This window comes from Rhynchophorus ferrugineus, unplaced genomic scaffold (genome assembly GCF_030347505.1).
Source record: "Rhynchophorus ferrugineus isolate W39M unplaced genomic scaffold, kcgeb_rfMv2 rfM3, whole genome shotgun sequence".
Classification (NCBI taxonomy): domain Eukaryota; kingdom Metazoa; phylum Arthropoda; class Insecta; order Coleoptera; family Curculionidae; genus Rhynchophorus; species Rhynchophorus ferrugineus.
Window position 1 is genome coordinate 74,558,161 of NW_027472582.1, and position 27,099 is coordinate 74,585,259.

A 27,099-nucleotide genomic window follows, 5' to 3' on the forward strand; every position below is an offset into this window, starting at 1 on the left:
ATAAAATAATTGAACAAAAATCTTATGAAATATAATTTATTTTAACATAATAATAAATCTAAAAACTACAGTTAATTATACAGATGTACGCTAAATTATTAAAAATATTGGTTATAATTAGTACAGGTTATAAACAGGCAAACATTATTTTAGCCCTTTGATTATTTTGATACATTTTAAGTATCTCCGTAATATTTCACATTACTTTGGTTGAAAATGCCGAAAACAATAGATAGTCAGGGTCACAAATTGATTGCGGCTTTAATAGGTTATTTCGAAAAGAAACGAGATAATGGAGGCCCCTTTTTCTGGTAAATTCCGTTAGAGAGGTAATTATTGATGATATTAAATAATATAGGTCCCTACAATTTTATTGAAAATGTTTTTAGCGGGTTAAATATTACTGTGAGTACTGTGAATAACATCGCTTACAAAATGCAGAATAATAAGTTAGATTCACCCAAGAAAACCCGTTTACATACAAAGTGGGCGACGAATCTTGACCATCTTGATATTGGCTCTATTCGAGACCAAATATATTAAATGTATAAGAACAGTAAGCAACAGTACACAAACTATTTTATCTAAATAAATATAAATTAATAAAATTATTTTAGGGAAAATTATCTGTCCGAAAAGCATACATAAAAGAATTAGGGACATGCAGCTTTTTTAGGGATGTGAGACATCTTTTTATACACACTTATAGGGCATAGGGTTTAAATGGTGTAAAGATAACCTCGAAGAGGTTTAATATAACTTCCAGACATTACCTTAAAAATAATAAAATTTTTAAAGGCATAAAATAAGACCAAGGAAGATAAACTATTTGAATTTGTGTATCTTGATGAAACTTGGATATTTGTAAATGGTTCATTGTGGCATTCTTGGCAAGATGGTAACAAAAAAGTGTAAAGACAACAAAACTTGATGGAAAAAGGTAAAAGTTACAATAGCATTCGATTAGGTTTTGTTGATCATTATATTTATTAATAATTAATTACAGATATATATTGCTGGTCGAGAAGGATATTCCATCAAAAACTGTTTGGATATGTGGAAGGAAGCATTGTCAACCATAACACCTTGGGTTTGGATGGACTCGATTAGACATACAGAGGAAGTAATTGATAAATGGTGGAATTGTAAACATGTTTCAGACAGATTAGCAATTAACAGTTTAGTGATTGAATTGGACAATGAGTGGGAAAGTGAAAGTGACTGAAGGAAACTTTCAGGATATGTGATAACGCTGTGAAATGCTAGAAATTCCTGAAACAGAGTGATGAGAATGGAAACAACCAAAGGTATGCACATAATTAATTGAATATAACTGTAGAAAATGGTATTGTAGGGCGTGAAAGATTTGTGTGCACAGATATGATTGTAATTGTTCAAAATTAAACATGAGCATTAGGTTAGAACGTATGAGAAGAGAATGAATACTAACTGTTTGTAGATATGGTAAATGCATTAGACAGAATTCAGTGATTAATTTTATGAAGAATGGTGTACACAGATAGTAGAAGAAGAAATAAAATATACAGTGATACCAAGATGACTTGACAAGTAAACACACCATTGAAGGAAATAAGAACTAAAGGAAAAAAGTATGCTCTCGAATGAAAGTAAAATACGTTTCTCAGATGTACAATTGTTAATTAGGTGGATTAGGCCTCCAGAGGGATACCATTACATAAAAAAACGCGCCTAGAAACTCTACCTCATGGACGGTGTGGAAGAGTTAAATGTGAATAAAACAAATCTAACCTACAAACTATTATAGCTGTGTCTTAATTGTAGTTGTAAGTCCTTCGATAATATTTGCTATAATGTCAAAATAAATTATATTTCATAATATTTTTAGTCAATTATTTTATTTAGATTAGAATTTTGTTGTATGTCAAAGCCAAACTGAACTAAAATTCAGAGTTAATGCGGCAACATTGTAATATTTCGAGGTCAGAAATATCCATGATGCATTATTAAAAAAACTTTGAATATACTATATATGGGAAATCGCATTCTATGCCTCTCTAGATAAAACTCGGATAAGAAGGATTAATACAAAATGAATGATTCAAATTGATTAATTTTAATTTTTCGTCATTTCAATTTATGTGTGTTGAATGTTTATGTGATTTTACTCTTGATTTGTGTATATTGAGCAACCTAACCTCCGATATTTTATCAATATTCTGATAATTAATGAATGCTAATGACCGAATGGCATTATACATAAAACATTTTACTACGAATATACAAGAAAAACAGAAATGTGTGTGGAATAGCACGCAAATCATTGCCACCTTTTTGAATTTTAACGAGCGCATAATCAGTATTGTTATTCATCGTTGCGGATTGTTTACGTAAAAACCCGTAGAATGGAAATTGCAGTTTTAAAATAAACTGATTTTTGTTGCATTTAGTTAGAATTTTATAGGAGCTGTCTTGATTTAAAACTCAGATAACTGGAGCTCCTTCACTCGACTTAGAATCATTATTCTAAATAAACGCTTCTTCTTGTTATTGCAAGAGGAAGCGGGGCTGGTCCAAATCCTTTCTTTATGCAGTAAAACAACTAGTTTGTTATTCAATTTTGAGACGTTAAATTGAGAATATTACTAACGTAATTTTTTTTTTTAAACTCCTTGTGATTCCACAATCTGCCCTATAGGCAATAAGTATTTCTTATAAAATATTATCTTAATTAATTAGTCCTATTCTAAAGTCTATATATGTCCAGTAATCAGATCAGGTGGTGTTAAAAGTTTTAGTCTACGCACTTCACTATCACGTCGCATATTTAGCGATTAACGAGTACATTGGGATGCACTGACACTCTTTCGAAGTACCTCGCACAAACACGATGAATTACACTCATTATAGGTCCAAGAAGAACATCGCGTTGTATCACTTTATTTTAAATATAGTACGGAGCATCAACAATGGCACGCAACACTTTATTTTGGAACTATTGAATGATGGATATGTTAGATCTGCTAGCTGTACCCCATAGTTGGATTCCATATGACCAAATAGGCTTGAGTATAGACAGCAATACCTTGTTATCTAATGATAACTTAGATTTGCGCCCGATGAGCTAATACATGTAAGTCCAAGTTGTTTTAGTTTAGAGAGTATGTGCTTCTTCCAGGTTAGGATTCGATCTAAGTGCATACCAAGATATTTAACATGCTCTGCTTGGGGGAGTTGATGATGATTGATATTCACTGGTGGACATGTTCTTCTATGCAGAATAAACGTTACATGAGTGAATTTTGTTCCACTGGCTTTAATGCGCCATGTCTTCAACCATAATTGTACTTTCTCCAGGTGGTTTTGTAGGTTATTGATGCTGTGACTGGATCTTCATGGGATTCTAAGATTGCTGTGTCGTCTGCGTATGTTGCCACAGTAGTTATTTTTGGCCGTATACAGAAGATACATAGAACGTAAAACATTATTCCTAACATATTTCTGGTGATATTGATGTCAATTATATTATTCAAGTTATTTACACTGCAAATTCTACGTATTTAATTTATTTGTTACGAATACATGCGATGACAAATAGGAGTTCAAGCGAGACACTTATTAAAATTAATTGGTTTGTTCGCTACTCTTTAACTATTCATTACAACAGGTGTGGTATTAAAATACATTGTGTGGTCTTCAATATTTAAATAGGATTCTCCATATCGGTACGCATTTTTATTATTATTAAAAACGTTATTGGTATTGTTAACAGTATTTTTACTGCAGATATACATACGTATTTAAACAATGCACATTCTTATCAGAACTAGATAGAAAGGAAATTATGGTTAACCAATTTGTGTCTAACATTAACAGTTAATAATAATAATGTATTTAATATACATATACTTATGCATATAATTTTGTATAATTGACATGGCAATTGACAAGTTGATGTTTTAAGAAGATGAAACTGAATGATGATATTACTTATACAAGTATATATTTTTATTATTTCAATAGCAATACGAACATGTTGAATTATAATTTATTGAGAAGAAATGAACTAAACAGGCAGGTTAGGGTGACATTTGAAAAGCTAATGGATTTTTTGCCTATCAGAAAACTTAAAAAAAAACAGTTAAAAATTAAGTACGTATAGTCAACCCAAAGTTATTTTGTACATACATCATCTAAATTCTGTGCGGTCGAAACGTCGCAATGTTGCCGTATCTACTCTTTTTGAGCTTTAGTTCAGTTGAGCTTTGACATACAACAAAATTTTAATCTAAACAAAATAAATGAACAAAAATGTAATCATATATAATTTATAGTAACATTATAGTACATCTAAAAACTATAGTTAATTATGCAGCCACAACAGTTTATAGGTTAGAGTTATAAGATCTTATTGCTTTCAAGAATTCTGCATACGTCTGACAACCGGACGATTTTGACAGGCTCATTCATTTACGTGTTCGAACAATTCAGACGGCATTGTGTCTCTTTTTAATTAGAATAAAATGAGACGGAAAATATTGTTTGATTCTAAAACATCTTGATGACGTATGTAGAAAAAAAAAACTGAATAGACTATAATTAGTATTTATTCAAGATATGCTGGATAACTTTAGAGTAAAAGGAGTATGATTATATGTATAAAAATATTGTGTAAGCTTGTTCAGAGGAAGGAAGTAATACTAACTTCTTTGCAGATGATATAGCAAGTGACTTAAGGGATAGTGTAAGTTCAATGTATATATAATAAAAGAACCTACACCACACAACTACTGTGAGTGTGTAATTAAGTGTAGTTTAGGTCCTTAAATAATATATGTATTAGAAGTCAGTACTATAATGTTAAATAAATTACATCTGCTTATTGGTTTTGTTCGATTATCTTTTTTATATCAAATAACATATACCTGACAAACCTGCAGAACAAGTCGAATCTTACAGGCCTATTTCGCTACTACCTGCAATATCAAAGCTATTTGAGAAGCTGATATATAAAAGTGTTAAGCATTTGCACAGATCAAGTGCACATAGTAACTGCGGCTATTGAAAGAGCGTTTGAAGAAAAGAAATACTGCCCTGCAATATTCCTGGATGTCTCACAAGCTTTTGATCGAGTTTGGTATTTGGGATTAATCTGTAAGATGAGCAAATTGTTACCGCGTAACTATTGTCAATTGCTGGAGTCATATTTATCCGGAAGAAAATTTAGAGTATCGCACGAAATGACGTTCTCGACATTTAAAAATATCTCGGGTGGAGTTCCACAAGGTAGCGTCTTAGGACCTCTCCTGTATCTGCTCAAGAAACACTTCTTGGAACCTTTGCTGATGACACAGTTATTATGGCAAAAGATATATCTCTGTCTAGGGCAATAGAAAAAGTGCAAGTGGCAGTCAACAAAATCTACAAATGGACAAAAGATTGGAAAATTCAACTTAATAGCTCCAAATCTGTCCACGTTAATTTTGCATTAAGGCGAAATAATAAAAACTGAATTATATCACTCAATGGATGCCCAATTCCTCAAGCAGAATCAGCAAAATACCTTGGAATCCATCTTGACGGTAGATTAAATTGGAAGTATCACGTTAGACAAAAAGCAAAACACATTAGAACCAAAATAAAACAACTATACTGGTTAGTCGGAAGATACTCTCAACTTGATCTAAAAGCAAAGAGGTTGATCAATAATACAATTATAAAGCCAATTTGGACCTATGGGGTGCAAATATGGGGTTGCACTAAAAATTCAAATCAGTTAGTCATACAGCGCTGTCAAAACAAGATTCTTCGATTGATTACCAATGCCTATCGCTATGTAACCGACGAAGAACTGCACGATGACCTGGAAATCAAATGGATTTGCGAAGTTGCGCAGGATTTCGCCTTGAAACACGAAAGAAGATTACTAAATCATTCTAACGTGGATGCAATACAATTGCTGGACAGCGCACAGGATGTCAGAAGATTGAAACGAACAAAACCATACGAACTTGTGTGAACATTTAGTGTGTATTATTAGTGTAAACTATAGCTATAAGTTAATAATTAATAAATAATTATAATTTTATAATTGAGGAATACATACTGATGTATTTTCTCGCACTCGTCTTGCTTGTTAATTAATCCAAGCACATAGGAAAAGTAGTAATAAATTAATTGTAATAATAATAATTAAGATTGTACTAAGCGTATCTAATAAAGATGTTATAAAAAACATATTATTCTTAATAACAAGTTGTAAGTTTAATAAAAGATAAATAGCTATATATAATATCTTTTATCTGTATTATTCAATCATCTATTATTGTCTAGATAAAGAATATTATCGACAGTGGCGTTTAAAACAATTATATACTAAAATCAAAAACATGTAGTATATGTAAAGAGAAACACGTACACGTCTTCGAATAAAATATGTCAAAACTACATATCAATGAGAAGATTTTGTTGAAGCTTTTGTTTTCGAGAAAATAATAAAAACAGGTTGACAAGAAATTATGTTACGCACCATATTTTCGAAACACGTGCATTAAACCTGTATCTGGTGTCTGTTCCGGGATTTTAAAATTCCAGGAAGTGTTATTCCAGATGGTCGGGCCCGAGAGGCAAATATTTTGCTAGGCGTACCAAAACAAGTTCAAAAACTACTCGACTAAACTTAACTTCAAGCCGTTTTTTTTAATGCCGGAGCTACTACGGCGACCCATGGCCAACTCCAAAAATTGTTTTACTAATTAATAAGGAGCGTTAAAAATAAGGGGGAAGTGTTATAGACATGTATATTTAAAGGCACCGAAGATGTTTTGAATACACTTTGATTTAAGACTGACTTACATACAACAGCGACTGTTTATGGGGCGCACTTACGTATAAACAATACCAAACGTGTCAAAATATATTTGGCTGATATTTGACGTTAATATACGTGGCGTGATAGGGAAGTTATATTATAGCGAGGTTATTTTTAGGTCGATATTCGAATATTTGTCGATGTTTGGGAAAATGATAAATTATTGGACGCATTGAAGATCATGATGTCTATTCCCCCTGGATTAGATGGTTTTCTTTGTTTAGTTGTGCCTGATTCCTTCATTTATTGGTCTATAAATGCGATAAGTTCCGGGATTCCCTATTTGTTTGATTTGCTATTGAGGGGAGTGGATAATATCCCGGAAATTTTTGGTTCTGAAGCAAATACTTCTTTGTTGATTGTTCTCTATATTCTGTTGTTAACCGACTTCGAAAGAGGAGGACGTTCTATGTTCGGCTGTATATTTTTTTATGTATGTTCGCCGATTTCTCCGTAAATTATCGACCGATTTTCAAAATTCTTTTCAATTTTTTTATTCGAAAGAGTGAACTTCCGAGATGGTTCCATTGGAACCACGTCAGGATCTTATGGGGGAAGGAGGAAATCGAGCGAAAACCTCAAATTTTAAAGGCACGTACAAATATTTCACATATTTTTTATCTAAAATAATCAGATATTGTGAATAATGTTATTACTGAACTGATGTAACGGAATATCGAAAGTCGTTCATGAAATCATATGCTCAGTGAATCAAATCATATGACAAGTCGTAGAAACATGGTGTGACGGTCGCGGGTTCGATTCCCGACGGGGCCAGCAACTTATTTTGTTCTAGTTCGGTTGGAAAATGTGTCAAATCAGGTAACAGGTCATTTGAAAAGTTTTCGGCCTGACACATAGATGGCGCTACTAGAATTAAAACCATTTAGTTTTTAAGTAGTGTTGTAAATAAATAAATATAAAAATAAATACATTTGACAGCTGTCGGATCATTAGTTTGTGAATTACAACAGTTTGAATGAAGCAAGTTTTGTTATTGTAAAAAATTGATAAATACTTCGCGTGTTGATAAAATATTGCTTTTTGAAAGAAAAAAATACAGTTGAAGCAAAAACTTGGCTTGATGCCGAGTTTCCGGACACTGCCCCAGGAAAATCAACCATCAAGGATTGGTATGCTGATATATGATATATATAACTTTAGACGTAGTGAAATGAACACCGAAGACTGTGGAATAATTTTCATTGTCTACCTTGAAAAAGTAAGGACCATCAACAGTGACTATTACATAGTGTTATTGGACCATTTGGAGAGAGAAATCGCCGAAAAACGGCCGCATTTGAAGAAAAAGAAAGTGTTGCTTCACCAAGACAATGCACCGTGTCACAAGTCAGTGAAAACGATGGCAAAAATCCATGAATTGGGTTTCAAATTGCTTCCTCATCAAACCGTATTCTCCAGATCTGGACTATTTCGTGTTCTCAGATCTCAAATGAATGCTCGCTAGGAGGAAATTTTCGTCGAGTGAAGAGGTGATCGTCGAAACTGAGGCCTATTTTGAAGCAAATGACAAATCGTACTACAAATATGGTATCGAAAAGCTGGAGCTGGATAAAAAAAAACTAATTTTGCCAAAACAGTTAGACTAGGTAGCGGACCCCGGGCCCTGAAGCGTTCCTTATTTTTAATCATCGTATCTTTATTCGTATTTTTCCTCGTACGGGCTATACATTGTAATACTTGATAAAATAACTGCGTAATTTCTTGAGTAAATATCTAAAACTAAAACGAGAAAAATAAAACTTGAATCACAATTTGAAGTCGGCGCCAAGTAACACATTAGATTTGGATTTTTGATTAGATTAGGTTCGTAATTCAATTTTGTGTATATGTCACAAATATCATTAATATTTTTATACATATTTTAAAGTCTCCTTTTACCAACTATGGGTTTATCTGGACTGGACCTACAGTTTAACGTGGGCTTCGAACCACGGTCCTCAGCATTAAGCCTACCGACTGGCGAGTGACCAACTTTAGCAATCATCGCAGAAGACATCCGGTCTTACCCAGCCTGGTTAGTGACGTGACTGGGATCATTTTCCTTGTCGGATATATTACACTCCTGCCTAGGATATTCACAAATTTGAAGAATCACAAACATAAATTTACGACCATGCCCCAGCAGGATTCGAACCCGCGGTTATTGCAACAGTAGGAGGACTGTCCCATCGCCTTTACCACTGCGCCACCAAGCCGGCTATCATTATTTTTGTATTGTTTTGTATTGGTTTAGGTTTATTAAGCGAAACTGTGAGTATATAGTAGAATATAAAATACGTTTAGTAGATAGGTTGAATAAGTTTTTTGTTTATTTTTATTTAGTTATTACATCGATTATTATGTACATATTTTATCTTAAAACGTTTTTATTCGCTAAAAATTTAAGTTTGATTATTTTTTAGTTTTTAGTGAGTTCCTTATTTATTTTTTTGAAGTCGGTTCACTATTTTTGGTAAAAATATTTAATGATTTGAATGTTTTTTCAGGTACTTTGTTAATACTTACTGAATAAAAAAATGTTCAATATTCATTTTTTGAAGACGATGGTATTAAAAAAATTTGTAACAGTTTTGCTATGAAATGTCTCTGTATCAGAGAAATGGACGACGTTATATTAAAACAAGTCACCTGCTATGTCAGCTGCCGATATGAATTAGCAATTTAATTGCAATTATTTTAAATGAGTTACTATATTATATCTGATAAAATTTAAGATGTCATCGTGTTGTTATTCATGATATTACAATTTTTTGATACAAAAATTATGAATACAGTCCTCAATATATAATAACTTTTTATGTACGATATATTGCAGTAATAAAAATGAAAGTTGTGATGCCCCAAAGGCGCGAAAAATGCCAGATGCTGTACATAACATATACGATAATCTCCTTTATTTCAAGAATATCTATTAAATTAAAAAATATATAATTAATATTAAGTTTAATTTGAGATTGTATCTTAATTTCAGAATAGATGTTTCGTAACATAGAACTTTACACTTTTAATTGTGTTTTCCGAAAACCCAATATGTATAATAAGATTATGATTTTAGAATACAAAATTACCTTATATATTAACAATCAAGTATAATATAGGCGAGCTTTATTGGTTTCGTGATATAAAGGCACCGGCAGAGCTTTTGATAGTTCAAAGGGCTGGAAGCCCTTTGGAGGCGTGAAATTGATGCGGTCTTTTTGAAATTATATCCTAGTCACGCCTGAAAGAAGACTCCGGAGAAGGGCGGAGATTTTGATTATTCACTTCCCTGACTACTAGCGGGATAACGCAATATCGGAATTTCTTGCCTATTATACATATTTATTATGTATTCTAAACTACAGAAACAATCACCATGCCGTGGAAGTATCACAACAGGATTTAAACCTATACATTTTTGCTCAAGCAATTTATGGATGCCATTCAAAAGAACATTTTCTAGTTTGAGTGTGATCCATTGATGCGAAAAGGTGGTAGTCGGATGGAGCAAGGTCTGGATAGTACGGCGGGTGTGATAAAACTTTCCTTTCAAGTGAGTTTAACGCGCCCTTGGCTGATTTTACGATTTTTCTAAAGGACTGATAGACATATTTTTAACCGACTTAGAAAAGGAAGGGGTTCTATGTTAGGATATATTTAAAAGTTCAATTGAAAAGTCCCTGGCCTGACACATAGATAACGCTACTAGAATTAAATCCATATGTTTTTTGGTTAGGCCTAACCCTAAAGATGCGTGTATAAATTTGGCAGCTGTCGGATAATTAGTTTGTGAATTATAGCATTTTGAGTGAAGCAACTTTTGTTATCGTGAAAAAAATGGGTAAAAAGCAATTTCGCGTGTTGATAAAATATTGCTTTTTGAAGGGAAAAAATACAGTTGAAGCAAAAACTTGGCTTGATGCCGAGTTTCCGGACACTGCCCCAGGAAAATCAACCATCAAGGACTGGTATGCTAAGTTTAGACGTGGTGAAATGAGCAACGAAGACGGTGAACGCAGTGGATGCCCAAAAGAGGTTGTTACCGACAAGAACTGAACGTGTAGGTCATATTATTCACGAATATTTATATGAGAAAGCTCTGTGCAAAGTGGGGGCCGCGGAAGCTCACTTTTGATGAAAAACAACAACGAGCTGCTGATTTGGGGCAGTGTTTAAACATGATCAAGCGTAATAAATCCGAGTTTTTGCGTCGATATGTGACAATGGATGAAATATGGCTCCATCATTCACTTCTATCTCCATCCATCATCAGCTCCACTCCCTAGTCCAATCGACAGTTATCCGAGTGGACTGCACACGATAAATCCGCTCCAAAGCGTGGGAAAAAGCAACAGTCGCCTGGCAAGGTTATGGTGTCTGTATTTTGGGATGCGCATGGAATAATTTTCATTGACTACCTTGAAAAAGGAAGAACCATCAACAGCGACTATTAAATAGCGTGATTGAACCGTTTGAAAGATGAAATCGCTGAAAAACGACCGCATTTGAAGAAAAAGAAAGTGCTACTTCACCAAGACAATGCACCGTGTCATAGGTCAGTGAAAATGATGGCAAAAATCCATGAATTAGGCTTCGAATTGCTTCCTCATCCACCGTATTCTCCAGATCTGACCCCCAGCGAATATTTCCTGTTCTCAGATCTCAAAAGGATGCTCGCTAGGAAGAAATTTTCGCCGAATGAAGAGGTGACCGCCTAAAATGGTATCGAAAATTTGGAGGGTCGCTATAATCAGTGTATCACCCTTCAAGGGAATTATGTTGAAAAAAAAACTAATTTTGGCAAAAAAAAGTTTTTTACTATGGTAGGCCGGGGACTTATCAATTGACCCGTTAACAACATCTAAAAATAATCATGAAAGAAAAGCATATAATGACAATTTGATTGACTTCAGATAGTCAAAACATTAATTTACATCACCAAGAACATTCGTCCAATTGGAGACAACTCGAATGATATTTTGCACCTATTTAATCCTATTTAAGATAAATGTTGTGGTGAACGTGCTGTATTATCTCCCGGTACTAACGAACAATGCTAAAATTCTCGAGAATTGTCCGACGTACAAATTTTGGAATCGAATTCATATACCACTCCCTCGGTGCAGACCTTGCACCATCAGAGCTTTACCTTTTTCGTTTGTTGATACCGTTTCCTATGCGAGCGCAACTTCGGCGATTCAAACAAGGTCAGAAGGGGGTGCAGTGGAGCAATTGCCTTCGACGTACAAAAACTGGTATACCGGTCCGGATATCGAATCGCGATTAATATATCAACGGGAATTGCTTTGACATTTTTTGAAAAGGATTTATCAATTGTTGATTATCTTGAATGCCGATAATACGTGTAGTAAAACGGTATTTCCATTACGAGAGATCGAGTAAACGATAAGATATAACTTAATTTAATGTACCGGTAGTACTACCTTCTGATAAAATTTAATTCATATTTAAATTAAGATAAAACTAGATAGAAATCTATTTTCAGAAACGAAATATAGTTAGTTTATATCTGTTTTTACTAAATTATGAAATAAACAAGCAAATATTAGACGCGTAAAAAGTAACTTACGCAAGTTTAGTAAATCAGGTTGTCCATACGTTTTAATCTGTGTTAAGTAAAAATTAATTCTGGTACTACCTTGTAAGTCCTTCTGTTTTGCTGTACTTTTTTGTTATCAGCTGATTTTGTTTGAAATTACCACTATTGGTAACGTTCTAAGAGTAAATAAAAATTGTTATCAGTTTTAATTTCATCTGCAGAATTAAGTGATATGTTATACATGTATAATGATATTTGTCAAAAATTAACGACAAAAAAATCTGGACGTTGCGGTTCTTCAGTTCACCAATATCAAAAATTTTCATTTTTGGGTGGATCTTCTCTCTAGAGGTTTCTGGCGGACATTTTACAGTTAACATTACCAATAATTTGTTCATTGCTTTTTATAATATAAACAGATATTTTACCTAATTATTAACAATAATATATATAGTAAAATTTGATTAAGTCTTGTTCTATAATATGTCTTGTCTTATCATACTCTCCATGTATCAAAAAAAGGGCAGTTTTTTTTTGTAAACACCTAAATAGTGGAATTACAAAGAATATTACATTGCCTTAAAATATATTAGGTTGAATGGCACTGTAACAATTTGTATGTACCCTTTAATTTTTGCTTCACAATTTTATATCACATATCTTAACAATTATAAACTCTAAGGCAAATTAACATGGATTTTCGTTTTTTTTTTCACCTCAGAATGCATATATTTTGAAAGTTTTGAGATATTTATATATATATATATATATATATATATATATATATATATATATATATAATATATAAAATAATATATATATAACGTTATATATATATATATATATATATAATAAGTTATATATATATATAATATCTAGAGCAATTTAACATAGACGTACTTTTCTTTTTCACGCAAATAATACAAAACACACAAGATACCAGAGCTTAACAAGGCAAAAAATAGCATTATTGAAACAGCCAGATAGGCCAGGTAGACGACGTCTCCGTGAAAAATTAATCAAGTGTCCGTCCGCTGCGCATCTCAAGCAAGGGACGACAACAACAACAAATAAAAAGCCAAGCAATTTTAACGGGCCCACGCTATCGATCGATTTCCGCCGGCCGGAAATCCCTCTCCACATCCGATAATTGGCTTACGAACGAACCAGTCCCCGGGGTTATTCGATGTCATTCCGAATGAGTCGAAACAGTTCAAGTTTTAGTTGTCAATTGGACGTAAGCAGTTGTTCAGGACGAGGCCCAATTAGAATATTGTTTCGTTAACTAATGCGGTACTTTTGTAGAAACGTCGTTAGAGAGGACCATAGACATGCTGAATGACTTCATATATTACTTCCTGTTTTCCTGTCACCCATCTTTTGGATCTTTCTAGTCACTTGCAATCTTTCATAAATTGCGACTCGCTTAATATTCAACTTTTCTGCCAATAGTTTTTGAATTTGTGCGGGGTCTTCCTCCAATAACTCCTGCGATTCCGACTCCTCAAATGTTTTCGGCCTACCAAGACGTTGTTTGTTCTGAACGTTCAAATAGCTACATTTGAATTGGCCAAGATACGTTTCACATGTTCACCGTAAGTCTTTACCAGCAAACGACGACTTTCAGAGGCATTTTTATTTCAATGAAATAAGAAAAGCAACGCGAACAACAGATGCATGTGACGTAGTTTGTATAGTTTTGAGGTTAATGTCAGTAGAATTCATATATTTCAACATATTTGGCAACACATCAGGTAGATGCTAAATAAAAAGTATTTAAAAATTGACTTAAGCCCTTATACTCTGAACTATCTACAGTTGAATAAAATAAAATTACCGATTTGCTACATTCACCATTCCAAAATATCTTCCCTAGGAAAAAAATTAAAAGGTAATGTTTTGATATTTATTTACCATGAATAACCCTAAAGAATCGGGACAAAATCAGACAATCAGATTTGAGGACCTATCCTTAACTGCAACTTTGAGGATGCAACAATGCTTGAAGAAATTCTTGAGAATTCCTTTTATTCTAAACTCGATCATTCTGTACTTTTACAAAATCGCTTAACCCAAAATCTTAGTGTTTTACAAGTTTGGTAAATAGAACACTGATTTTTGCAAAACATTCCTAAAATATGTAAACATAACAGCGTGTCAATGTGTAGTCAACAGGAATGTTAAAACAAGCAATCTTTATTTCTAAAAAAAACTATGCTATATACGTTTTTTGAAATAACAATAAAAAATGGAAACAGAAACAAGAGTAATTCCTGCATTACAAAATAAAATTAGGTTACACAAATAAACCTGATTATTATATAACATTACAAAAATTTACGATATATCACAAAATAGTTAATTTATTAAAAAAAAATCATATTCGAAATTGACAAAATGATAAGCGTGTATCGTTAAAAGGATATCCAAACAATTGCATGACATTCTGATGTAACAATGGATCGCTGACTGACAGACGACGTTGATTGATGGTTTTATACTCCAAGGCATTCTATGATTAAACGACCACGAGTTGTATTATGTATGAAAATCGACCGATAAAAACAAATACAATGCTGACTTCGTCCACAGCCATCTATAATCGTGTGTTTTTAAATACATGGATTCGACGATAAAATAATTTTGAACTTCTTTCTTTTAAATTCACGACACACTCCAGTTTTACTGCAACTACCATATAGTTCAGATATGGTTTTATAATTGTGGTCTTATGTAATGTTGAAGATTGGACGTGGACAATATTAAAAAAAGGTTAAAATCTATATATGGAAAGAAATTTGACACTAAAATATGTTCTATGTAATCTCAGAATAATCTTGTAACATTTGACTCTGTTCATCGTTGCAGAATTATTTTTACAGAGTGACAATGTGTGTTCCAATTTGACCCTGTCTATCATACTGTCCCTAGCTTAGTAGCACGTCAGTGTAAAATATGTTTTCAAGATGCTTTCTCTTGTACGTTTTTTTTTCTCTGAGACACTGCATGAACATATGTTATTGTAGCTTGTTGAATAGTCGACATTTAAACGAAAAACTGATGAGGTATTGAGATAAGGAAGTTTTTAAACTAAAAATTAGTTAATTCTTCTGAAGTTATTCGTGAGATGTATGAAAAAATAATCCATATACTAAAATAAGTTTTTTTTAAAAATTATTTTGGTATTTTCTAATTCAATAAATAAGATTCATGTACTACTAGATTTTTATAAAAAATGATGCATTTTATACTAAAGAATTCCGGAAAACTTGATTTTTATTATTAGGCGTATAAATTAGTTTAAATTATTTGTTTTTAAATTTGAAGCTTGATTCTGCAAAATTGTAGAATTAATTTTAATAAAATTATTGTCCATCAGTAGCCGCTATTTTTCCCACCTTTCAAGCAATCAAACCTCCACAAATCTATCCATTTTTTCGCCTCATATGTCGGAACAAGTAATAATCACAAGGAGCACGGTCTGGAGAATACGATAAGTGTGATAGTAGTTCCTATTTTAATGTTTCCAAGTATGTTTTAATCGGTTTTACGGCATGTGGTCGGGCGTTGTTACGCTGAAGCATAACATTGTTTCGTCCTGGTCGTATTTCGGCCGTTTTCGCGCAGTTCTCAGGTCAAACGCATTGATTTTAGTCGATAGCGATTCCCACTGATGGTTTCACCGAATGACTTCAAATCCTCGTCTTCAAGTTTTTAGGCTGAAAGAAACGGGTTTGTTCACACTTCGACAAAGTGACACATACCGGAAAAAGAAGTAAGAGAGGCTTCAACATGAAGTTGGTTATAAATATATCCGGTGTGATTTAAAATACAGTAACATTATCCGTTGCAAATATTTTGCAAATAGGGCTAATATATCTAAAAAAAAAACAATTGATTAAACCTTAAAAGATGTCACTTTTTCGTCCGAATATATATATATATATATATATATATATATATATATATATATTCATAATTCATGGAAATGATCAGTATCGATATATGTACAATTTAACGCTTGTTAATATTATATTGTCTATACAATTGCTTTAAACCCATCGTAAAAAATTAAACGACTTAAAACGTAGATGAAGTACAAAACATTTTATATAAGTATATAAATATCGGCTTTGGCAACAATATAATAACACTCTTGAATGGTAGCTTAACATTGAACTATATTTTTATTTTGGTTAGTTGGATCTAGGATAATTATACTTTATGTTCATGCAATAAATTCAACCAATTAATATTATTAATACCTTAATTTACTATGCTAACACTAATTTTTATGTGATAAAAACATATTAAATATGTGAAAAAGTAATACGTCCGTAGATTTTGCAAAACAAAAGCCATAATAAAAATATTTGTTCTCCGAAACCGATAAAAGATAAAATGTTAGCTTTTGATATGGCTTTATATTAATTTTTAATTGTGGCGACCGCCACGACCCTTTAGGCCACCACTAATTCACCATCAACAACTACAAAGGTTGGCAACGCCGGTGGATTGGTACCATGCAGTTCCAGGGTATAAAAGACCATCACGACGACGTCTCGCTCTCTTTTCTTTTCTCCGTCCCCTTGTAACAGTACCACTTCCACAGCGCTACCGTACTTCCTCTACCTAACCTAATATCCTGTCAATTCTCCCATCGACCACATGTATCAATCGTAAGTTAAAATAAACAACTTTGATTCAACCAGTGTTTTTAGTTCCCGTGCAAATTCCTTCCAAAAATAGTAGTGAGTGTTCTGATAAATGATCGCAGCGGCAGCCACACATTTCGACCGATTGACCGACACGACGAACATTCCTACTTAATAAAGAATTAAACTGATTATAGGGAAAAAAACCTAATAACAATGTATTAGTTTGGATTTATTAACAAAAACTCAACAATAGATCAGATGCCTAGAATAACAGAACAAATAACATATAACGTCATTCAAAAAGCCTATGAATATAAAAAGCATGTTTAGTTATATTCTTAGATTCAGCACAAGCCTGGGATAAGATATGGTAAGACCACCTCGCTCATAAGCTACAGAAAATGTTACCAAAACAATATACTGAGCTATTGAAATCTGATGACTGGAATCTGAGCTAAGCAAGGGGAAGTCTATTCTACAAGAAGAAACACTAAAGTAGGTGTACCTCAAGGTAGTGTACTATAATCTCGGAAAGACTCGATGCAAAACTTCGCTGGAAGGAACACGTTAAATAGAAAAAACAGTGTGTTAATACATAAATATTATGAGATTAGAGACTAAATTAGATTTAGCTAATGTGAAGACAAACTGTAAGTAACAATGTAATACATTATTAATATACAATGTATATTCAGAGTTAAAACATTTTAAAATATGAATACTATAACAATAAATAAAATAGATGTTTTACTAGATTGTTATATAAAAAGTTATAAATCTTATATATAACATTGGTGTACTTTTAACATTGGTAGACATTTACAAATTTGTTAAAACTTCTATCTAAAAGGTCGTTGATTTCGCTACAGAAATCTGTGAAGAATTCGTTTAACTTTCATTGGACAGTCCTTCCTTAAGAATCGATCTTTATTTTAATGATTAATCGACTGCAAAAAAGGAGGTTGTAGAAATATTGTAGGCAACTGCTTCTATGGCGTAATGGTTAGAGCGTTCAGCGCCCATGGGGAGGTCGCGGGTTCGATTCCCGACGGGGGCAACTGTCTTACGCAGTTATTTTATTTAATATTGCAATGGGTAGGCCAAGTAAAGGTGCAACACGTATGAGGAAAAATAGGAATAAAGAAACGATTATTGAAATTGAAGAGCGCTCCAAATTTGACAAATGTCCTAACTAAACAACAACAAAAAGTTATTGTCCCCGTCGGGAGTCGAACCCGCGACCTCCGTTAGGAAGCGAAACGCTTTAATCATTACATATATGCTATAGTTTGTGCTTAAAAAACAAACTGAGTGGCTTTTGCACTGAACGGCTTCTGATATTTCGTGACATAATCTCAGAAATAACGTTATACACACATATCTGATTATTTCGGCCCACTATTGACGGATAAATCGGCGAACGTACATTAAAAAAATATAATATATAATAATAAATACATATAGTATATAATAAATATAATAATAATAATATTAATAATAAAAATATGACGAAATGAGCGTGACATAATGAGCAATTTTTAAATGTTACAGCGTTAGAAGCAGAATACAGCAATTAAAGTGTGAGGCTGCGATGCCGTAAAATAGCGACGCATGCGTGTTACATCAGTCACCCGATTACCTATCGATGAAAGTACAAGATGCTAGTAACTGGTTAATTGCTCGACACAAAAGTCAAACCAATGCACAACACACAACTTCACTGGCGATTTACTTTAGGAAAGTTGACGCAGAAGACGACGCAACAGCTCAAAGTCATTTTCGTGTTCTTCAAATGTTTTCGTGTCCAGCAAACCACTAAATAATCACTTTACTGTACCCGCCGCGCACACACTGTCATATACGTATATTTTCCGTTCTTCTTGCGCTTTTGACTTGGAGAATAATTCTGTTTATTTCGATTCGTGGTAAAATTCGATAGAATCTCAAAAATATATGTTCTAGAGGGAATTAAGCTACATAATATAGTAAATAATCCTCTGGAAAGAATATTTTCTCATGTAAAATAATACCTTCTATCGATAAGGTATATTAGTTATGAATAACTATATAACAATAATTATATAAATATATATATATATATATATATATATATATATATATATATATATATATATATATCTTTAATGTCTTGACAACGCTTCGATAGAATCTCATTATCATTTATTTCTCCTAAGTTCAGCTAGTGTGACGAGAAGTAAAGCATACTGAAGCAAGACCTGAATATGACAGATGAAAATCCGTCGAAACGTCAAGGCAAACAAGTCAAGACATTGAACACTAAACATTTAATAAAACAGTAAAAAAAGTATATTTAAAAGCTCTTATTAGAATTTTTTCTTACAATTCTTTGCCAATTTAATTTTTTAACAATATTATTGTATGTATTCCTGCCAGTAATATTCTCTTAGTTAATTAATTAAGTTAATCTAAGTTAAGTCTCTAAGTTAATTATTCTCTTAGTTAGTTAATCTTCATCAAATGAAAGTGAATTTGAATATCTTACAGGCTAATGAGTACGAAAATTCGACAAATCTATGACTTAATGAGCAGACAAATGTTGCCAAAATCTAGCAAAAGAGAGAATTATAAATTTACACTAAAAATTTACATTTCGACTAAAACACTTTGAAAAGACAATCATAGACATTGAAGAAGCCTACGAAGACAGAAAACAGTTGATCAGCTATATTCCTAGGCCTTCACAAAGCTAAGAAAATGTTACCAATGCTGTACACTGAACTTCTAAACATTTACAGCTCAGACAGAATGTTTAAAGTGAATTAAGAGGAAGCCTATTATTCAATGAAAGAAACTAAAGCAAGTGTATCAAAGAGAAGGGTGTTACACACGTGATATATCGCATATGGAAAATATCAGCATGGCTACATTTGCTGATAACACAATAATATTTGCTGTTGAAGGCGACAGCAAAAAGTAACCAGAATACTGAGGAGTAAAAGTTAACCAAAGGAAATCGGTACATAACATGTTTTTTAGTTAGCCCTAATTCTCAAAAGATGTGTGCATAAATGTATTGACAGCTGTCGGATAATTAGTTTGTGAATTATAGCATTTTGAGTGAAGCAACTTTTATTATTGTGAAAAAAAGAATAAAAAGGAATTTTGTGTGTTGATAAAGTATTGCTTTTCGAAGGGAAAAAATACAGTTGAAGCAAAAACTTGGCTTGATGCCGAGTTTCCGGACACTGCCCCAGGAAAATAAACCATCAAGGATTGTTATGCTAAGTTTAGACGTGGTGAAATGAGCACCGAAAACGGTGCCCAAAAGAGGTTGTTACAGACGAAAACATTTAAAAAATCCACAAAATGATTTTGAATGACCGTAAATTGAAAATGAATGAAATAGCAGACACTCTAAGGATATCAACTGAACGTGTACATCATATCATTCACGAATATTTGGGTATGAGAAAGCTCTGTGCAAAGTGGGTGCCGCGCGAGCTCACTTTTGACAAAAAACAACGACGAGTTGATGATTCGGAGCAGTGTTTGAAGATGATCAACCGAAATAAAATCGAGTTTTTGCGTCGATATGTGACAATGGATGAAACATGGCTCCATCATTTCACTCCGAAGACAGTCATCCGAGTGGACCGCACACGATGAACCCGGTCCAAAGCGTGGAAAAACGCAACAGAAGGTTGGCAAGGTTATGGCGTCTGTATTTTGGGATGCGTATGGAATAATTTTCTTTGGCTACCTTGAAAAAGGAAGTACCATCAACAGTGAGCATTACATAGCGTTATTGGACCGTTTGAAGGACGAAATCGCCGAAAAATGGCCGCATTTGAAGAAAAAGAAAGTGTTGCTTTTCCAAAACGATGCACCGTGTCACAGGTCAGTGAAAACGATGGCAAAAATCCATGAATTGGGCTTTGAATTGCTTCCTCATCCACCGTATTCTCTAGATCTAGCCCCCAGTGACTATTTCCTGTTCTCAGATCTCAAAGGAATGCTCGCTGCAGAAACTGAGGCCTGTTTTGAGCAAAGGACAAAAATGGTATAGAAAAGTTGGAGGGTCGCTATAATCAGTGTATCACCCTTGAAGGGAATTATGTTGAAAAAAAAACTAATTTTGCCAAAAAACTGTGTTTTACTATGGTAGGCTGGGGACTTTTCAGCTGACCTACTACAACAATAACAATGAGCTGTCCTCCCATATAGCAACAATATAAATACCTTGAGATAAACCTCGAAGTCAAACTCATTGGAAAGAGCACGTTACGAAAATACTGGATATAAATGTAGAAAATTGGAAGAAAATATTAATTATCCGTATTGTTACACAAGCAAATTCTAAAAACGATAATAAAATAACTGCTATTTCTTCAGCAAGAATATTTTTTCCATAGAGAGTAAAATATTTTAACTCCTTATTTATAATACTTTTTGAGCCAAGCTTGCCTTTGTTCTTTTATAGTTCCAACAAGGCTGGAATAATAAAAAATAATACAAAATCTAGCGAATGATGAAGTTCTTTCGATGAAAACACGCTTCACTAATACAAATAAAGAGGACCGTCCAAATATATATTAATAAGAGGTTTTAGAAGATATTATAAAGTATATTATTATAGGCGGAACTAATATAAACTGACACATTAGTCGTCTCTCTTTTGCCGACATCAAAACGGTTAAGTTCGATGTCATGGCCTCGCATCTTCTGTTCTGGCGTAACGTGATTGTGTTTGATGCCCTGAATATAAATATTACAAACAGATCGTGTTCTTCGGGAGCTAAAAACAGTGTGTCAGGGCAGTCAACGCTTCCGACAATCTATTTCAAAGGTGGCGGTTGAGAAATGAGTATCTTGAGCCAGGCGACAGTTTATGGCGGAAATGGTAAAATAGAAGAAGGAAAATTACTTTTAAGGGTCACTATTTTGTGAAGCCTCACGAAAATTACAACAGGCAAGTGACAATATAAATAATTGGACACAAGCTTAGAAAATAAGAAAATCTGTACATGTACAGTTCACCTATAAACAGACCGTACAAGCACCAATAACATTAAGTAACATTGTCATTCCATATAGCAACAACGCTAAATATCTCGGAATGAATCTCGATGCAAAACTTCGCTGGAAGGAATATATAAAGAAGAAAAGAACTGGAATTGAAATATAGGAAAGTGTACTGGCTAATTGGAAGAAAATCACAATTATCAGTATATAATAAATCGCTATTATATAAGCAAATATTGAAATCTATATGGATATACGGAGTTCAATTATGGGGATGTTCTGCAAAGAGTAACATTAATACAATACAAATTTTTCAGAACAAAGTCCTGAGAGGTATTGTGGGTGCACCCAAATACTATAGGACTGATTACCTACATCGAGACCTTCAGATACCCACAGTCAGTCAAAAAATCAAGAGAATTGCAAGGGGGCATGAGGAAAGACTCCATACTCATACTAATATTGAAATATTGCAACTTTTGGATACCACCAGAACAGGACACAGACTCAAAAGAACCAAACCATCTGATCTTGTGTAGTGTTGTGTAGTGAAGTACATACAGTAAAAAATTCAGCAGTGACATGTATAAACATTATTTCACCAGAAACTGAGTTAGGGCCGATGGGTCCTCCTAGTTATATACTTAGATTAAAGTTATCATAAAGACAAATTGTAAGTTAGACGGAAACGACTAGTAACAATATATTAATTAAATAATAATAAAAAATAAAACCATTTTGTCTTAGCTAATTATGTGAGAGTTGGTTTGTGATTACCCTCTGTTAAGTATTTTATACTAAAGATACACTTTAAAATATTACGGTTTTTGTAAAATATTTTTATAGAATTTAATCGTTTGTCGTTCAATTCATGTGGCACTCATCTTCCCAACTTTTGGATCTTTCCCATCGCTTGTAATCATTAACAAATTGCGACAATTGTTTTTGACTTTGTCTTGGGTCTTCAGCCAACTCTTGCAATTCTGCATCTTCAAAGGGTTTTGGCTTACCAAGACTTTCTTTGTCTTGAATTATGGAAACCACGTTTCATATGTTCTTATGGTTGTAGCATGGCCATCGTAAGTATTTACCAACAAACAATGACTTTCAATGGTTTTTTTCTTTTGATGAAACCAGAACAGTACTGTAATGACGTCGTCAATGCAAGTTTTCAGACAAAAAACTAATAATTTTATTGAGGAATATTATTTGAGTATTATTTGTCCTAAGATACATAAAATGACATTAGTTCCTAGCAATCTTAACAATAGAAATTCAACTGACATTTGTTTCTTAAACTGAAAAAATTCGGATCGAGGACATGAGTTTGAAAAATATCAAACACAGCTTTATAGGAAAGTATAAAAACAGAGTGTTCTCAGATTCTTTAGGATGTTTACATTCGCAATACTTGAAATTTTGCCAGAAAGACTGGGATTTTACATATCAATTCGTCAAAATATATTGTGCAGAGATATCACAAAACGGAATAAACGAAGAGAGTTTGGAAAATGTACAGCGAACCTATCAAAAATTAGATTTTAAAAATGTTATCGTCATAATCATAATAAATCATAATAAATAAATGTACTAATTTTATCTATTTGTACGATATTAGATATATACTTGATTCAACATATTTAAAGAACTATAATTTTTTACAAATAAATTATGATTGATAATATTGCTAAAGAAAACACGTTACTTATAATGGATGGTTAAAATTTAGATATTCAAAGTCAGTTTCATATTTATTTTTTCTATCTCTCAGACTATTTATGGATGTCATCCCAAAAGAATATTTTCTGTTTTGAGCTGAACCATTCAACCAGATATGTTTTAACCTGTTCGAAATAGGGAAAGTGGTAGAGCCAGGTCTGGGGAATATGCCGATGGGGAATATGAATATATATATATATATATATATATATATATATATATATATATATATATATATATATCACTACATAGTATAAAACAAAGTCGCCTTTTCTGTCCCTATATCCCTATGTGCGCTTAAATCTTTAAAACTACGCAACGGATTTTGATGCGGTTTTTTCAATAGATAGAGTGATTCAAGAGGAAGGTTTATATGTATAATACATGCATAATATACCAAGGCAACATTGCTAATTTTAGAGGTTTCTAACGTGATGTCGTAAATTAACCTATTTTTTTAGGCTTATTTAGCAATTAGCAAAAACGCTGCCTAACCCTACGAGTTAGATCAAATTAATGTTCTACAGTATTGTACACCATAAGAAGGTCTACAAAAAAGTCAGCGATGGTATATGTTTATCTTTTAGGGATAACCCACATTAACCATTTTTATTGTTTACTTTTTACGTGAGAAAATGGCTTATTTACGAAGCTATTTTAAGCAATACGGCATTAATCCTTATCGAATTAAGTACCTTAAATACAGTGTGCAATTAATATAGATCAATATGGTTCCTTACAGCATGTAAATTAAACAAATATTTTCGGAGATATTACAAATTTAAAATTTGCGTTTAAAAATGTGTAATGTAATAAAAATTGTATGAATTTAGATATCCCAAAGATAGCAGGAAATCTTCATAGTAAGTATAGGGGAAGAGGAATTGTTTTACTCCAAATTTAATGCGTGCAGGCCAAGGGCAGTAATGAATGAACCAAAAATACTGGATCGATTTTAATCATGTTTTCATTGAGTGACATAGGCATATATATTTTATGCCCGTGCAAAGTCGGAGCGGGCCGCTATGTTTTTATATACAACGTTCATATTTTTTCTGTAGTGTATTTAATTTAGTATCAGCATTGCACCCGTGCGAAGCCGGGGCGGGATATATATATATATATATATATATATATATATATATATATATATATATATATATATACTGATAACTTGATAAATATTATTTGTCATAAAAGGAATTGAAACCTTTATTCCTTGGCGTTGATACGGAAAAATTAAAACAACTTAATTTCTTGTGTTTGATGTTATAAAATGCTGTAGAAACAGTAACAGTTATTGGTTAACATGTTGGTTGTTATTTGTTTCGTACGACATCTGCGACTTCATCGTAAAAATAGATATTTGTCTTGCATTTGTAGGAACAACAACTTTTTCTAAGCACTTTAAAAAATGTCCTATAAACTATGATGCGCGGTTGTTGTTTAGCCAGGAACATCTGCGGAATATACGACTCCATTTTTAATGAACAATGCTCGATAAACGGAATATTAATATTTTTACTATAACAAAAAAATAATTATGCCAAAGCAGTTACTATTTTACGTCTTCTTTCGAGTGAATATTAAATAGCACATGACATATGGTCACTTAAAAAACAAATGAATATATAATGAAGTCCTCGTATGAAAAGAAGCGTTCGAACAACGATTTAGCGTCAATTTTAATATGGCATGCGGAAAAAAAACGAACATCATCGAAAAAGTAATACACGTCCTATTGTATTTTGCATCTTTTCCATCATTAATCTTCTTCATAATATTTTATGATTGCTTAGATTCTCGATAATTGTTTGCTAAATCGTGGATTTATGTAACACATACCTAACATGTAATTCGTATTCTTCGAATATGAAAAATATAGCCGTAGTAGGAATATTGCCGAATATTTAAAGATACTAACCAATATTTATATGAACATTCACGTTATGTATCATTTGTATCTTATACGTTTAGTAATTTTTTTGTTTTCTCGTATTTTTATATTCTTATATTTTTATGTCTTTAAACTTCTTTATTTCATCTATTTATACTTGTATATTTTTATATTTTTCTATATTATATTATGTAATTTTTAATATCTAATTATACAGCTTTATATTTAAACTTAATATTTACTTTGTTATAATTGATCTTTTGTATTTTATATATAATAATTATATTGGATCACCTGTACATAATAAGAACATTGTTCATCTTGCAAAACGGAGAATAGACCACAAATAGCACAGGAGGCTGACGCCTCATTAATAAATAAATAAGTGGAAGAGTACACAGAAAAGAGATAACAGTTACAGCACCAGGAAGACAAAAGAAAAGTTAATAAAATATGGAAAAGAAAGAATCTTGGATTAATATATCAGAGAATGTATGCAAGAGAGTGTATACACTAAACATAACACACCTACGCCGTTATGTGGTACAAAAGGTGTTTTTTATTATATTTCATACATTTTTTAATAAAAATAGGACATTTATATTGACCGATAGCGACCAAACAAGAATACCAATTCCCAAAAATATCCGAAAGCCAAACACACCCAAATTCAGGCACGCATTCCAAAACAACCCTCCACGTCAATCGCCGAAACAACGACAACAATAACAACAGGCACCTCTGTCAACGCGCACTTGATCGAACGGTCGAAATTAAAACGCGACCGCCGTTTGTTTTCGCCCTTTGCGGTTGTTTTTTTTTTCGGTCTCTCCCGGTGACAGATGACTGTCGTCTTCGTCGTCGATTCTTCACGCCCCTTCTGCCAGAACTGGGTCACAGGAGCGTCGTGTCCCGCACGCCGACGTCGGTTCGAGACTGAGAATTCGGCGCCGCGACGCCTGGGAGGCAGGCCAGGATCTGGTGGGAGGCGGTCGGAGATGAGGAAATGCGGGAGAACGGGAGTGGAAGCGATACGGACGGAGGAAGGGAGTTTCGGGATTCAAGGTTACGGGATGCAGGCGATCCGGGCGCCATCTAAAATCTCCGGCGGGATGTCTTCCGTTTTTGCCGAAAAAAAAAGCGTAAACGTTACTCTATTATTTGCTCTGAGTATTGAGCGAAATTTCCTTTCTTTGGTTCTGCAATTTTCGTATTTTCGCATACGTTTGTTATGGAAAAATACAATACCCGGAGAACCGGAAAGGTCAGATGTCACTACGTTTATGTGTGTAATGTTATGTTTTCATCCATATAACATATTATTCTACTGATATCAAGCTTCAAAGCTATACATGTCATACTGAGCAAAGGTAATACCGTCATAGATTTATACCTCCTTGAAAACATC

General features: G+C 33.1%; 1 protein-coding gene across 13 annotated transcripts in view; it reads right to left on the bottom strand.

Moving 5' to 3' along the window:
* CdGAPr (GTPase-activating protein CdGAPr) overlaps positions 1 to 27,099 on the bottom strand; it is a 112,476-nt gene that overhangs the window by 58,545 nt on the left and 26,832 nt on the right. For 2 of the 13 annotated variants that reach the window (XM_076397677.1, XM_076397666.1), the window contains exons 1-2: positions 26,356 to 26,629; positions 18,804 to 19,068 (exon numbers count right to left, since the gene is read on the bottom strand). The exons of 4 other annotated variants lie outside the window; for them this stretch is intronic. In XM_076397677.1, coding sequence (XP_076253792.1) covers positions 18,804 to 18,848 — 45 coding nt within the window. In that variant the 5' untranslated portion in view covers positions 18,849 to 19,068; positions 26,356 to 26,629. Of the gene's footprint in view, positions 1 to 18,710; positions 19,069 to 19,101; positions 19,135 to 26,322; positions 26,651 to 27,099 lie in introns of those variants that run through there. 7 more of the 13 variants (XM_076397668.1, XM_076397678.1, XM_076397679.1 and 4 more) reach the window with 7 other exon arrangements.